This window comes from Acanthochromis polyacanthus, chromosome 20 (genome assembly GCF_021347895.1).
Source record: "Acanthochromis polyacanthus isolate Apoly-LR-REF ecotype Palm Island chromosome 20, KAUST_Apoly_ChrSc, whole genome shotgun sequence".
NCBI classification, from domain to species: Eukaryota; Metazoa; Chordata; class Actinopteri; family Pomacentridae; genus Acanthochromis; species Acanthochromis polyacanthus.
This window is the reverse complement of record NC_067132.1, coordinates 18,946,005-18,962,235: the sequence shown is the minus strand read 5'-3', so window position 1 is coordinate 18,962,235 and position 16,231 is coordinate 18,946,005. Positions and strand designations below refer to the sequence as shown.

At 42.9% G+C, this 16,231-nt stretch overlaps 1 protein-coding gene across 4 annotated transcripts; it reads right to left on the bottom strand.

Annotated features, from left to right (window-relative positions):
• Nucleotides 1–4: 4 nt before the first annotated feature.
• spata13 (spermatogenesis associated 13) lies at nucleotides 5–15,553 on the bottom strand. Of its 4 annotated transcripts, none has more exons than XM_022195116.2 (13): nucleotides 15,061–15,553; nucleotides 7,851–9,428; nucleotides 5,745–6,203; nucleotides 4,958–5,102; nucleotides 4,616–4,743; nucleotides 4,148–4,327; nucleotides 3,356–3,535; nucleotides 2,890–3,069; nucleotides 2,547–2,779; nucleotides 1,890–2,019; nucleotides 1,394–1,769; nucleotides 1,158–1,232; nucleotides 5–126 (listed from the first exon to the last, which is right to left on the bottom strand). In XM_022195116.2, exons 1-13 carry the CDS (start codon nucleotides 15,067–15,069, stop codon nucleotides 23–25), a joined length of 3,777 nt encoding a protein of 1,258 aa, XP_022050808.1. In that variant the 5' UTR covers nucleotides 15,070–15,553; the 3' UTR covers nucleotides 5–22. The 4 variants fall into 4 exon arrangements, with proteins under 4 accessions (XP_022050808.1, XP_022050807.1, XP_022050809.1 ...); XM_022195115.2 differs by lacking the exon at nucleotides 5–126 and adding an exon at nucleotides 337–1,042; XM_022195117.2 differs by lacking the exons at nucleotides 5–126; nucleotides 15,061–15,553 and adding exons at nucleotides 337–1,042; nucleotides 12,513–12,654.
• Between the last annotated feature and the right edge of the window lie 678 nt (nucleotides 15,554–16,231).

Here is a 16,231-nt window from a genome sequence, read left to right as displayed (position 1 = left end):
TTCAGATCCATTCTCCTCTTCTTCAGAGCAAACGCTGTCGCACGTAAACAGCAGCAGACTCAACTGGTGTAGAGCTGCACAGCACTCTGTTTGGATCCACAGCCAACAGGTGTCTGAAACCAGATCCTTCAGCACAGATGAGCAGTGGAGAAACAGGGAACTCACTGATGCCAGCGTACCTCCTCCAGTCCTGTGGCTAAGGTTTCATTCATTATCTTCCATCGTTACCTTCTATAAAATTCAAATGAACTAATATTCACAAGTCACAAACAAAGAATAAGAGGCTAGCTGCATAAGAAAACATAGTTAACTTAAAGTGACAACATTCTCATGATGTAAGTTTGTACAAGAGTTTTATTTACAATTTTAACAGGGTGGGTGTATGTGTCAGTTAATTTATCCTCTGGCTGTTTCGTGCTCAGAGCTGCCAGACTCGCAGCAAAAAAGGGTCCAGCCTTTGTGAAATAAACTAAAACCATGTTTGTCAACGTAGAATATACATCGTTGTCATAATTAAAATAAAAAAACATTTTTCAGTTGGAATTAATAAGACAAAAGGATGGGCTTCTTTTGTGTAAGCAGCATCTTTAACACACCGACAAACTGGACAGAGTCAGTATTTTAACACTTTTGTCATGCCCTTTTCTAAATTGCAGGCACTGAGTTTCAACATGCAACAAACAAAACAGATACATTATGAAAGACACATGAGGCACAAAAACATAAAACTTGACAGTACATTCACAGGTGAGACAACACAAAAAAATAAAGTGTTCATTGAGACTTTAGGACGGTTTGGGTATGCTCTGAACATGCAGAGAGAGAAAAAAGGATGAGGAAGCCAAGCCTCATTTCTTGAAAAAGGCGTTGCGGGTGATGTTGTATAACAGATGATAAGGCTTTCGTTTTGGGGGTTCGGCCAGTGTAAAGACCTGCTGCTGAGGCACGCTGGTAGGAATGGTGATGTGGCGCTGATGAAGTGGGTGAAGGTTTTGGTGCAGGTTTTGGTGGTGTGGTGGGACAGAACCAGAGTAACCAAGTTCTACAAGTTGAGAAGCAACATAAAAATCAAACTTACAAATGAGGTTTTGAAGCAAATTAAAGCTAAAATAAAACAAAGAGCAGCTTAATAATATCAGGTAAAGTATTTTCCTTACTTTTGATTTTCCCCTGTTTGGCTCTTCTGGCATTAACAATGGCCTGTTTTCTTTGCTCTTCACTGATATCCATTCCTGCAAAGAGACACACACAGATGCACCTTCAGGTCAAAATATTTAGTACCACCCACTTCTTTCCAACAGTTTTTTTTTTTTTTACCCAGTTCACCTTTTAGTTGACATCTATCCACAGTGGCTGTTTGTGTTCTGACTGAAAGGAATTCAGCTGGACTCACCCATCTCTTGGTCCTCCTTGACTCTGTGCCTCTCCTTGGCAAAGGCTTGTAACCACCTCTGCTTGTCCTCGGCCTTCCTGCAGCACAGCACACACACAAACTCCAGAGTGGAGGCGTTGCGCAGACGCAGAGCGTTCTTCAGGGTCAGGCCCAGGTCTGGGTCCCGTCCGTCAACCACGTCCAGCACCTCAGTCTGGTCCATATCCAGTCGTCCACGGTAGTGAAGCAGGTCTCTGCGCAGGACGTCTTTTTTACAGTAGACGAGCTGGTGGTCAAACAGGAAGAAGCTGCGCTGCTGCATTTTGCCTTGTCGAACAGTTCGAGTCATCTCACCAGAGTGGATCAGCTCTGAGCTTCGCTCCAACACATCAGGCCCCTATTTGAGTTAGAAAATTTATGCAACAGATATAAAAATTACTACCATACAATTGACAAAAAAACAGCTGAAGTAAAAATGAGAATTAAGCCCGATACACTTATTTGTAGTTGTTCTCACCTCCCAGTGCAAAATGGCGACCTGCCAATGAGCAATGGTGTCGATACTCTCTAGCCGTCTCTTCCTCTCATTGATCAGACTGGCCACATTCTTCATAGCCTCGTACGCTTTGCTCACTCCACTGTGGTCACTGCAATAAATTAGTAATGCATCAGTCAGCACAGACATAAACTGAAGGACATTTCCATTTACAGTAGCACACTGTCTCAATCTCAGTTATGGAAAAACAAGTCATCAAACCACTGAGGCCACCACAGTTACTTATGGTGAAATGTGTTTAAAAATGATTCAGACCCCTGTCACTTCACATAAGGCAATGAATGAACAGACCAGTGATGGTCACTGAAGTGATTGACAACAGCTGATTCTAGGCTCTAAACACAAGCTTTCTTTGCAATGTACAGTCGAAGCTTGGTAATGCAACTGACTCAAGCTATCTTCAAAATACAATATACAAAAAAAGATGTAGTTGTTGTAGAACTGAATGCTTCCATAACAAAAGACAGTGTAAACACTAAAGATGGCTTATGTAATATATAATTTATGTGGGGAGGCTGAAATGAGGTGAAAATACTGACAAGAAGGTGTTCCAAATATACAATTATCACAGTAGTAATAGAATAAAGAAATAAATAATGGTTAAATGCTTAAGGGTACCTGTGGTCTTTGGGTGTGTACTTGAGAAGCTCCCCCAGCTGCAGGGGGTATTTACAGATCTTCTGGACAGGTGTGAGTAAGAAACCAGCTATGGAAATGTCAATCATCTGCTGGAGGAGGCGGCAGGCCTCAAAGAAATGCTTGTATTTCCCCAACTTCATTAGGCGATGCAGCTCAGCACAGGCTGCTGGATGAGTGTTACAGTATTCTGAGTAGATAGAGAAGCCCTCCCCCTTCAGAGAAAAACACAAGCAGTGATCATTCAAACCTACTGAGTCATAAATAGTGAATCTGGGGAATAACAACGATTAAGAGAATTGTGGAGGATTTCTATGGCCACTACCTGCATGAGAAAGCAGGAGCCTATTTCACTGAGATGTGGTTGATCTTTGTTGTACTTCTTCTCCAGATCTCGCAGGAACTGCCTCTGAAACCTGTAGATTTCTTCTATGTTACTGAAGATGGTTTTCAGCTGCAGCTCGGTGAACATGTCGGGGTGTTTGCGGCACTGACGGATGTAACCCTGAAGGACACACAAAACCAGGATATTTACACAGAGGACATGAACAGTTTAAATACTGGCCAACAGGTGGTGCTGCACAGTAGAGATAAACATTTTAGGAAAACATTTGACTTCTTAATCTTTTAATACAACTTCTGAAAAACAAGGTTGTTGTTAATATTTGACATTTATTTTAATTAGGTCCTGCCTAAGAACTTTAATTCATATCTAATTTAAATAAAGTACAAACATGACAAAAAAGCAGTGGCCCCAGACCTAAACAGATTAATTTGACTGAGCCTCATACCTCACAGATGTCTTTTAGGTGTTTGATGTAGATGCGTTCAGTATTCATGATTTCCCGAACCACATTGGTTCTCATCTGCTCCTTGTGCTGAGTGCTGTGTGTGTCCCTGGGATCTGGATCTTCTTGATCTGCTACACTCTCCACACTTTCAGCGCTCGAGTCCTCCTGGTTCACACGCACCTGAAACACATCCACCGCAAACACAACAGGATCTGAGCAGCACTCAAATCACGAGTGGTCGGTTTAAATCAAATTTTAACTCAGGATCAGCTTTACAAAACCTATTTGGACAAATAGTTTAAGATTTCTAGTTGCAGATTTATGAAACAAATATGGTGCTTGACACCATTTTGGCATTTTATGAAATTAAATGCAATTTTGAAGTCCATAATCAATTACAAAAAGAGCAATAACTACTTAAACCACAGAAGACTCGACAACACCACACTGGTTGTTTGATTAGTTATTGTAAGTTGGATCTACTCCACATTTCTATGCCAACATGTGCAAGTTTAACCAGCTCTTGTTCGACAGCATTTGTTCAACTATAAGCAATTACACAGCAGACGCCCATCTGTCAATCAAATAACCTCACCATGGTTACCAGTGCCTGCCTAATTAAGACTAAACTGTCAATCAGTTGTAGTCACCACAGAAACCAGCTGAAGCTCTGTGGTGTGAACTCTCAGGGGGCTGCTGAGGCTTGTTTGGAGCTAAGCCAGTTTGTGAGTCTTTTCTGTGCTGCTGAAGAGCAAACATGCATCAGGCACACAGGTCAGGAAGTCCACTTACCCTCACAAAGCTGGAGGGAAACCAGGCCTCCCTGTCAGCTACAATGCCCCACCACCAGTCCTTATTTGAGGCGTCCAGGACACGGATAACATCTCCAGCCTTGAAGGCCAGCTCCTGCTCCTCCATGGTCACATGGTCCCACAGAGCCTCAGCATACACCGTGTGGCCTGAGCTTATCCACTGCGCAGCACACACACAGATAAGATAAAGATGCAATTACAAGGATGCTAAGCCCATGTCTAACATGTAAGATTATGTCTAGACTTGTGGACACTGCGGTGGTTGTCTGTTCTGCTGAAATGTGGCCAAACATCTTGGAAACACTCGCATAAAAAACATTTTCACATGGCTTTTCACGAGGGAGAAGGGCAACAAGATAGCTGTTGCATCATAAATTGGAAGCACAATCCCGTCAGAAGATGCTTGTAAATGTCGCAACGTGACAAAGTTTGCCCCCCTCAGCCTCACCTCGTTGAGAACTGAGAGCTCCACCCCTGGCTGGAGGTAGGGCGTGACATCTGTGAGTTCATCAAAGCTGCCCTCCTCCTCCTCACTCACGCTGTCATCGAGTATGGCCGAGCACTCAGACACGCCATCTGTAACGAGTAGATAGAGATTATAGAACTGCATGCAGCTGAACACTCTCTGAGATAATGTGATAAACAAGGTCCAGATGCAGACACACCGACATCTGGCTTTATATCAACAATTTTCCTCCAACATACTTATTGACATTCCTCAACTCCAGTTTTCCCACAGCAGAAAAAATTACGAAATCTTGTCACCCACAAACAACCCTCGGGTTCTCACCGCTGAGCACTCTGTGGAGCTTGCGCCGCCCCACACGGTCCAGTCCGATGGGGGTGCTCTGGGAGAGGGTGGAGGGACGAAACCTGGCAGACACTCCTCTGTAGGGGGGAACTTGGTGGGAGGGGATTGGTGGTCGCGACAAAGGCTGCAGAGAACAAGAGAAAAACATCCTGGGAGTTAGGAAGAGCTCACTTTCTCCTGCTTTCACCACCTACCTGATGGATTACTCTAATGCAGGAACAACAGAACCTGCAACATCTAAACAGCACCATACAGCCAAGACTGTGATCAACTACTTTGGGCTGTTTGTCTATTTTAATGTAATTTTTGGGGTATTTTAAGCTGATATTACAGACAGCAGAGAGCAAAAAATGAGGTATCTATGAAACTATGACATTCCTGCTGCAATATAAATACACATGCCGGATATAATCTAAGATATATATTAGATACTTGTATACACAATCATCATGTCTCTTTACAGCAGAAAAATTTGATTTGCTGGAGGCATAAGGAAATCTTTTTACAACATTCTCTTTTTATAACATTTAAAGATTAGTTTTAAGTAGATATATGGTTAAATACAGGCTTGTTGAAAGTTACAATATACCCAATCTATGGAGGAATTTAATTGTGTTTCTTCATTGGCAAGCAGATCTTCCTGCATCAAAACTTAATTCAGCATTTCACTCCTGCAGTAACATACCAAGTTTCTGGTATAAAAGGAACATTTCTATAAACAAGATTCAAACGTTTGATAAAATACATCTAGTAGGTAAACGCTCACAGAAGGAAGGCGGTCTTCCTTCAGCTCAGCATTGGGAGGGAACAGATCCACAGCTCCTGCCACTGACATGGGCCGCTGCCTCCTGCTCTGAACGTCACCATTCATGCTGCAGTTTTCAGGGCTTTCATCATTCCCATCGTTACCACTGCAGTCTTTAAGCAGCAGTGAATTTGCTGTCCTGTCCTCAGAATGCAGCTCCGGAACTTCCTCTGGGATTGAATGCTTCCTGGAAAGCAGCTGCCCATAGTCAGAGATGGGCCGGGGTCTTGGACGCCCGCTTCTTCGTCTCGGCTTTACGGAGGATGTTTCTGTGGAAGCCGAAGCTGCATCTGTGGGTGATGTGGGCGATATGGGTGACTCTGGGTGGGACGCTGGGGAGGTGGGAGGTGTGCTGCTGGTTGGAGGAGAGTCTTCATCTGCTTGGAGAAGTGCTTCTCGGACTTGCTGGTCTGATGTCACCTAGGGGTCAAAGGAAAACATTCAACCCTTAACATGATGTAGAACATCATGCCTGGTGGTAAGAACATCTGTTAATCAGAAACAGAGCAAAAATGGCTCTTCAAGTCATAAAAAGTGACACATAAAAACTATTGACTTGGTTGAATCTGAGTGCAAAAGCATAGGAATAAGTGCAAAACTATTTCCATAAACTTTATCAGGATTCTCAGGAGAAACTTGATTAGCGAGTGAAAGGATTCTTGTTCACACAGTGACTGACTCCATATATCAACTATCAACCCCTGAGCTTATCACGTTCAAACAAGAACTGTGACAGAAAATGCACAAATAATCCATAATTCAATGTTATCAAACTGTCTGCATGTCAACAAGTATTGTATACATAACTGTGAAATGTTGGCTAATGGTTACTCACTTGAAAATGACTGCTTTAAGTCTTTTAGTCATACAGCAAAACCAAACCTCACCTCTGGCTTTTCTTGATCTGGTTCCGCTCCCCGGCATATACACTGGAAAGGAATACAGTGCACTAGCACCATTGTGAAGCCCACCCAAGCACAGATCCAGGCTCGTGGTTCTAAGGCCAAGTCCCTAAATCTTTTTGAGGTCAGTAAAAGTCACTTGATTTCTAAAGTAAACAAATCCGTTTTTCCAGGTGATCTTGAGAGAGAAAATCCCACTTCTAGACCTAAGCACATTTTAGTAAAGTTATATGTCTATGGCTCTCTACATGGGTGTGCTGTCCCAGGCCCAGTGTTCCTGGTGCTGGACTTTGATCCACTGGGCTCCATGCAGAGGGAAGGGGGAGCGAGGGCTGTACTCAGGCATAGCCGGCTACCCTCCCACAGCAACAGGACTATAGAGCTGTTTTGCGCAAGGGCCACTAATCATAAACAAGGCCTAATCATTAACTCTCTCTGCTCCTTCAGTGTGCCTGGTAGCACTAAACAGCCACTTTCTGCATGTGACTCTGCTACAGCAGAAGACAGAAATCAAACACAACTGACAGCAACAGGAGGGTAAATCAAAGTTTTGACTGGACCATTATTTAACTGACACACAAAGGGACTTGGAAATACATATTCTCAGTCTTTTAGTATACGTGCACCGTACTGACAACTGTCACGTCGACATGAGAACTTATCTTAATATGCCAGACTCAAAGATCACTTCAAACTGAGAGGAGTGATATTTCGTTTTCAAAGACAAGGGTCAATGCCAGTCAGCTGGCATCTATTAATGATCACGCTGTTCTGTATGATAAGAGACACAATCTTTCCTGTCAATCTGTCCTTCCTTGTAATCTTAATTTCTAATCCCACGCTTCTCTATTTATTGATAAAGGGTGCTGCTGGTGTGATAGTGTGAAACGTGGCACCTTTACTGTCTTTCAGCAGGAGCACCTTTAACCCATTTGTAAGCAGTGAGATGTTCTGTAATCAAACAGGTCAGCTGCATAAAAACAGCATACTAGCATGATGTAATTTTAATCTGCTGGTGTATCATGACATCTAATGTGTCAATGAGCAAAGACAGTGAGACACAGTAACAGTTTCTGCAAAATGAAAAATACCCATAGAGTCTATGTGCCAAGCAAATTGATTATTTCACATCAGACTCATCTTTATGCACGATTTTCCATCTTACCTCGTTCGGTAATGAGTTTCCTTCAGTCTGTTCTTGCTGTTGTGAAGGTTCTGTTTGGCTGAGTGTGGATGATTCCCATTCAACCATATGTTTATAACCACTTGTCGTGGCTACAGCCTGCGACTCATAATGAGCAGAGACACCAGGTGAAATCTGCTCCGTTGTCTCTGGGGGCTCCGAGGTAGGAGGGCTGGTAATAACCAGACTCGGCTGTGGGATGACATCGTGTTCAGGCTGGTGATGAATCAGAAGAGTGTGTTCGACAGACGTGGCCTGTGCCGTTACAGGCATCGGACGGCGCTGCCGCTCATTGGTTTGTAGGCAAGGCACACGGCGGGAGTAGTCGTCATGGAGACGGCTCAAGGGTGACATAGGAGATGGAGAGGTAGGGCTGGGGGAGGGACTTCGCCTGCGTCGGCCACTTAGGTCAGTCATGCTGCCAACTAGCTTCAGCATCGGTCCTTTGGTCTTCACGGGGCTCTTCCCACGGTTAACAGCGTGTCCCCGGAGGTCCACTGAGGAGGCGCTGGCAGCCCTCTGGATGCTTGATTCCCCATTTGACGTGCTAGTACTCTGGGGGTCTTCCTGTGCTGAAGGAGGGCCTGGAGACGGGGCTTTGCGTCTAAAAGGTGCCTTAAATATATGAAGGTTGTCCGCACTTTTGCTCAGTCTGCTCAGCACCTTCACATTTGTGTTTCCATTCACATTCTCCGTTTGGACATTTACGTTAGATGTCTGATCTGGTGTCTGTGCCGTACCTGCAGTTTCATTTGAGTTTCTTCCTACTTGCCTCTCATTCCCCAGGTCAACTAAAGAGATACGTCCTGCTCCGTACGCTCTCCTGATACTCCTGGAGAATCGTGAGCTGCGTGTGAGACCATCTCCTTCATTTTCATCATCATCATAGTCCTCAATATCTGAACCATACTGGCTCATCTTTTGTTCTGTAAAATTTCCATTAGACACACTATATCCCTCTGCAATATTTAAATGATTTGCTGCATCAGCTAGACCTGGTTCAGCATTGTTCACAACTGTGCCATTAGCCATTTCCTGATAAGATAAAGGTACATGTTCTCCATCATGACTAGCTGCCCCTCTACTCTGAATGCCCTGAAGCACAGATGACCGTAGCTTTTTGAAGGAGTCCACAACACCCAACCCTGGAAGTCCTGCCCATGACTGGGGGCCACCGTTGCCGTCGCTGCTATGGGCGAAGGTTGGACTGTCAGTGGTTGGGCTGTGAGCAGGGATGGGGCCCTTCCTCGAGTTAGAAAAAAGCCTCATAATTCTTGAGGAGTAGGGTTTTCCTTCAGGAGGACCGATAACAGGGTGGGACCAGGCGGTGGAGTTAATGCCGTTCAATCTGCTCTCTTCGGCGTGAGGCCCAATACTCATCGGCTGAACCTGGGAACCACATCCAGACAGCAGATAAGGGACTGAACTTCTGTCAGCGTGGGTCTGGCTTGGATATATATCACTGAGGGGTCTGCTGCGGAGAACTGGGTCAGCTTTTGAGTTGTGGAGGCACAGGAGAGGGTCTTCACTTGTAGATAAGACCCTGTCCGTTTGTTCTGCCTGCAAAACAAACACAGTGCAAATTAATGACCTTTACATGTTGCATTATAGAAGAATTGCTGGTCCTATTCAAAGGCTGCCATGAAGAATTTGCTAACTGATCAAATTAAAGCAGATCAGGCTGCTTCAAATACCAAGCATACTCAAAATAAAAATAACTGTGACAGTAATTATTTTAAAGAAGCATTTGAAAAATATCTGCTAAGAAGAACATCAGTATGAAAAAGGAAAAGTATTCTTAAGAGGACAGGAGCTTGAAAATCAACTATTGTGTGCTTACAATACATTGTCCTCTGTGTTTGGATGCAAGAAATGAGGAAAGGAGTGAAGACACAGATAAACAGAAAGACGAGTGTCCCTCAGTATGCGTCCAGAGGAGTAAGACATTTTGCTGAGAACACTGTGTGCGTTTGTCCTTGGTGCTGTATTTCAACGTCCAAGGAGAGCTGAGGCCCAGGCTGGGGTGGTGTTGGTGGTGGTGCAAGTTCAGCTTTATGTGTGTGTGATTCAGGGCTAATGCAGCTGAGGCTTTGAAGTGGGGCTTTGTGAGCGTGACTAAGCAATGAAGTTGCTAATCCATTGTGATTAATGCAATAAATTGCCCAGTTTTTCCCCAGATTACGTTTAAGATGAGGTGATGGTGAGGAGGAGGGTTGTGTGGTCTTCAAATCAGTGACATTTTTGCACTTACAGCACATCGTAGCCGCTCCATAGTTGACAACTGACATCAATATTCTAAAACAATACAGTCAAGATTTTTCCGTTTTCCTTTAATTTATCCAATAAAGGAATAAAGACATACTGGGTTCCTTGACTTTGATTAAAGGAGCGATATCAACCTGTGACAATATCCAACTACAAGTAAAAGTTCTGCATTCAAAACCTAAAGTAAAAGTACGTGAGCACAATCAGCACAATTTACCTAAATAAGAAAAGCACTTATTCTGCAGAAAAATGTTCCCAGTCAGTATTTTACTGTTACACATGATGTTTTGGGATTAAGATTAAAGCAGAATTATTGTGTATGTTGCATCTGTAGATGTTTAGGGTTGTGCTTAGTTTAACTTTATATACTGTTGAGTGTTTGAATCAGCAAAGCATCATATTAGTAACTAAACCTGCCAGAGCTGTAGAAAGGCCAATATTTGCCTTAGAGATGTAGTGGAGTAGTAGTACAAAGCAGCACAAAATAGGAATAGTTTCTACAGGATCAGTCTGCATTAAAACACATTTTTACATGTACATTTTCTTTCACAATGCCCCTTGATCAAGAGATGAGAGATTAGTTTAGCCAGTGTGTCATTTTTTGTCATAATATCAATGTTATAGTGTGACAAATTGATGTGTAATTACAGTCAAAGGGGAAATTCTTGGAGGTTATCATTAAATTCACAGTGATACTTTACTTCAGCACCCACATTTACAGCCATATTTTAAACATATAGGTCATTAATAAAACTAATATCTGGCAATTAGCAGACATAAGGACATATTCTATCAAGTACTGTATTGTGTTTGTTATTCCATTCATTATTTAATCATAATATTCCTCCCATGATACATTTTAAATCATTGAACATGGTATCACTGCCTTTTATCATGTGTTCATATACCAGCATCCAGCTATGTATTTATAGCTGTTCAAAAGAACTGCTTACAGCTACCTTACAGTGTGTTAGAAACTAGTCATTGCTTATATGCTGATTAATTCATGTTTTTTTTGCAGGAAAACTATCTTTAGAATATCGTCAGTACAGCTTAAGTATAAAATTTGGTTTGTTTCGCTCATTTCTACCAGACTAAAGGCATTCTGTTTAAGGTCTGGAGGAAGCAGTGCCTCAAATTTGCACCGTGTGCACATGTAGGGAGTTGCAGGGATCCTGGAACGCTCCCATACTTCCCGCCCCCATGCATGTTCAGCAGCAGATGAGCTTTCTCAGTCAACCCCTCTGTGGAATCTGCTGTCACTTCAACCAGCTTGCTCCATCACACTGAACACTTATGTAAACACAGAGCCACCGCTGCCAAGCACCACTGCTGACAGACAGTAAACACCCCTCGTGAACAATGTGCTGCTTTCAAAACTATGCTGAATTGTCTTGTTGTACTTTCTCCTCCACTGCCACGCAGGAATCACATGGTGCAACTGGAAAAATATAACAGGATCAATTATTCCATCTGCTTTCCAAGACAGAAAGATAGAAGATAGGGAGAGAATGTCTTCAGATCAGGTAGCTTGTTTTTGTTTTGAATGCTCACGTTGTGCCATCAGGCGTCCTACCAGTCCTTCAGTACCTTTATGCCTTCTCCCTGCAGAAGGTGCCAACTGTCACAGGCCAGTTGGCGTCTGCTAATTCTTGGCAGCGCCAGCAGTTAGCACCAAGCTGACAAGGTGGCCATCGTTTTACAAGATGACAACACAGACTTTAAACGCCAATGATGCATCTGCAATATGCTTCTATATTCCAGTAACTCGACAGTTTGTTAGACTCTGTGATTTAAACGAAAGCCTTTAAGATGACATTAAACTTACTTTCATTTATTTTTGCATTTTTAATCCACATTAGTTACATCAATCTCAATGAAAACATTACCTTTGATGTGGATGATAAACACACTTAAACATCTGCAATGCTAAGGCTGCCAGATCATCATACTTACCCTTTCTGCAGTTTCTCTAATTACAAAAAACAATTCTTCCCTTAAGAGATTAAGGTTAAAAGCATGCTTTGTAGTGTTGAAACATTAAGTTGATTAATATATCGATCAGTGAACAGAAAAATAATCAGCAGCTCATCAATAACACAGAATAAATGATCGCAGAATTAATTGAGAAAATTAACAAAAGATCAATAATAAAACTACAGTATAAATCTACAGTATATCCACACTACAAGAATATGTTCTATGGAAAAGTAAAAATAGGAATTCTAAAAGCATCTTTCATTGTTTTATTTTTTAAACTCGAACAAATCCTCCACACACACTTTTCTTTCCTCTGAGTTTACAGTAAATTTAGAAACAACAAATAATATGCTGTCAACAAACTATGCATACTGCAACATCCAGAGAAATATTACTTACGTATACGTTAATATCACAGCCTACTGTCTGTGAATGTAGATCACTATTGCGATGTTAAGCTTCCATATTTGCTCTGCCTGCATACCAGGATCACTGCTTCTCTCCAGCTTCCTATTGCTAATCTGTGGATGGGAGCGGCACACTGGGGCCCTGGTCCAGAGTTAATTAAGAGCTCAGGGAGGAGTCCCCCCCCACACACATGGCAGCCAGCTGGAGCCAGCTTCAGATTAGACTCCCAGAGACAAGGATGAACACCCATCCAGATACATAAACATGTACACAACGACCAAAAGCAAAAATGCACTCCAAAAACACATGTGCGATTAGTGCAGCCATCATTTCACACAGTCCTGCATCCACAGGTATGTGTATGCATGTGCACTCAGCATGTGTGCACAGAGCAGGGAGGAAAGCATTTAAATGTTTGTCTCCCTTCCTCTTTGGCAAGAAAACCAAAGCAGGCAGTTATGTAAGGAGTCATAAACGCATAGCGTTAAGGGAACTTCTACCCACAGTTCACCTCTGCAGAGGTATGTCCTGCCTGAAGCGAGGATAAAACTCATTAGGTCGAAATGAACGGAGCGCTAAATTGAAAGACCACCAGACATAAAGTATCCAGACAAAGTTATATTTTTCATTTTCATTCTCTGGCTTAACTTTCAGACAGACACAAGCAGCCTGGAGCAACACTACCATTCCTCTGTAAGCTGTCACTTTAAAGCCTCCTGTTTGTCTTAATGAATGAAAGCTGGGAGGAAGACAATCCTCTCCAGGATGTCCTAACACAACACCGCACAGTGTTTTAAGAAACAGATTGGCTGATTAACTAAATCAGTGAGTGTAAATAGGGTTTTGTGAAACTTAAGCTGAACATATGTTAAGTACAGGAGAAATGTTCACTGTATTTTCTCTTTCGGGTGCATGAGTTCACGCTTGTGGTTACGTCTCACAAGCTGAAGCAACAACACTCAGTTCTAATATATGAATCCGTAGTGAAATAGTTTTCGCCTTGGTGCTTTTTAGCCCACCTTACACCCTACCTTCACACATGGGTGAAAAGTGTGAGCAGGTAGACTCTGAAGGAAACGTGAGCGAACAGTGTGTGGACGTGGGACTGTGCATAGCCTATTCCTCTTGTATTCCAGCAATAATCTGATTAGTGGAGCTTTACCAGTCTGTGATCAGGACTGGTTTCATCTACATATGATAGCCTAATCAGGGAGATCACTAGGCTATTCACATATGTATGACTGAGTGACACTCAAAGCTTGAAAACAGTCCACTAGGACTTAACTGCGAGAAGTAACTTGGTCTGCAGGTACTCAGTAATCTGTATTATCTCTACACTGGTTTGCACACAATGTGATATGATTTTGAAATATAAGGACAATACGTCTTGTCTGGATCCGGTGAGTACACAAGGTACGAGTTCACTTTCCTGGTTAAAGTCTCATATTAGTCCATGACCCAGTTCCTCATTTTTGATGTGGCAGAAAGAAGGAGAACGGGAGACACCACGCCTCTTTCTACAGAGCGTGGGAAGTACAGGTAGAGGCCAAAGCAGGGAGTGTCACCACTCTCACACAGGCAGCCACTGACTCACCTGATCTACTGAGGACTGTCATAGAGACAGACGACCAGAAATCTAATACCACAGAGTGTACAGGGCTTAGTGAGGACAAAAAACCACTGAGCCCCAATGTCAACAGCCTCCAGTGTGACCTGACAGCGATGCCACCGCAACCAAAGGAATGCTCCATCAACATTCAAAAACCATAAAAACAGAAAGTTAGCAAAGAGGAAGGAACGGGAAGGAAACTAGTGAAGTATAAGTTCACAAACCACTTAAAGTTACGCGTTTTATTTTGTATCAACTGCTGCAGAATTACTGTTGAGTCTGGATGAGCAAGTGACAAAGTGTATGATTATATTGCAGTCATTTATGCCTGCTGTAAAATAATATAGTTTTGGGACATCATAAATCAGAGGACTCTGACCTGCACCATAGTGTTTAACACTCCGACTAAGACACCAGATTTTTACCTCTAGCACAGAAGTCTGAGGGGAGCCATGAAAGCAAGTTTAATCAATTGGAAGTAAACTCCTACAAGAAGTGTAGCTCAGTTAGTACCTGCTGAGAGTGAGGCAGAGTCTAAGAACAAGCAGCTACGAAAGGAGATTATATTGACTAGTTTTCTAAGCTCTTGAAGAACTCGGCCAAACTGCTTATTTATTTCTGCATTAATTAACTTTCTTTGGCCTTAAAGCCCTTTGTAGTTGCTCTCCCTCCACCCCTCCTTCACCAGCTCCCTGCACAGCCTGGCATCTCCCACATCACTATAACAACCACGGCTGTAATGCACCACAATAACCCCCCCTGGTCCCACTTCAAACAAAAAAAACACAAGAAGGGGAAAATCACTGCAACTGTAAGGTGACCCTCTGCTAAGATAAATAATTTAAATGAATGGGGTTTCATCCCTTATAGGAGCTGCTGCGGTGAATACAATTAGGGGTGCTTCACAGAAACACCAAAACTTTTGCTCACCCTGCTCATGGTCGCTGATGTTGTCCTCCTGACCTTTTTTCTCTCACCAACAGAGCAGCTGGTTTACTATTTATCCATCGTGAAGAGGTTTCTCTGTCTCCCAGTGGCTTGCTGCCTCGTACTCCTCTCGCAAAAACATGTCGGGCACAAAAACAGCCCGACAAGTGCGCCTCCTCTGCTAACTAGTTACCCCGCAACACATAGAAACAAATGGCTGGCTGACTTTCTTAGAGACACACGGCTAGCAACTGGAGCTAGCTTACGGGACTCACTGATAAACTTCTAAATTACGCAAGCTCTGCGGTTTCTAATTTCACTTTCGCGAACCGGCAAAACCCGTTGATAGTCAAGTCGACACACATTCAAAATACCGAATAATGCAATATCTTCCGACATGACTCAAAACACGCTCATAATTTCGCCGTTAATTCCAGTTAAAACAAGTCTTTCTTGGAGGATTGAGCTGGCGAGCATCATTAATGCACTTGTTGCAGTGTTTGAGTGGGGCGGGGTTTGCAGAGGTTACGATCGAGGTTACTGGTTGACCGCAGCGTGACCATTCGGCAATCAGCCAATCGGAATCCGGCAAGTGAGGCCCCGTAACCGCGAAAGCCACGCCCACCCACAAGGCTCCTCAATGAGAGCAGAAAATAGAAAACACACAACGCTGCGCCTCACTTCCTGCGTGTCTTTGTGGACAAAAAAAGACTAAACCTTCCAGTTGGTGTTGCACTGCGTTCCTCGTGTCATTGCAGTGTTTCATGCCAAGACAATTAATGTCACGGGTATTTCTGCTACAGGCCCATCCCCAAATACCAGAGCAAGAAACAGGATGACTTATTGACTTCTTTGTTGTACAGTAAACAGGCGAGGAGATAAAACAAAGCAGACTTAACCTTAGCACAGTTTCACCTACTTAATCAGATCTTTAAACAGTGGGATTTTGACATACATTCCAGAAGAATTAGATGTTCAAATACCAGAGGAGAAAACAGGATGACTTACTGGCTTCTTTACTGTAATAGAACAAACAGGTTGAAAGAAATGCATAATGTAGAATTAACTATTGTGCACTTGCATTTCACCTGGTTAATATCATTTTTGAAATTTTAGGCTGATTTGAAACACATGTCAATAGATTTACATGTTCAAATACCAGAAAAATAATAAT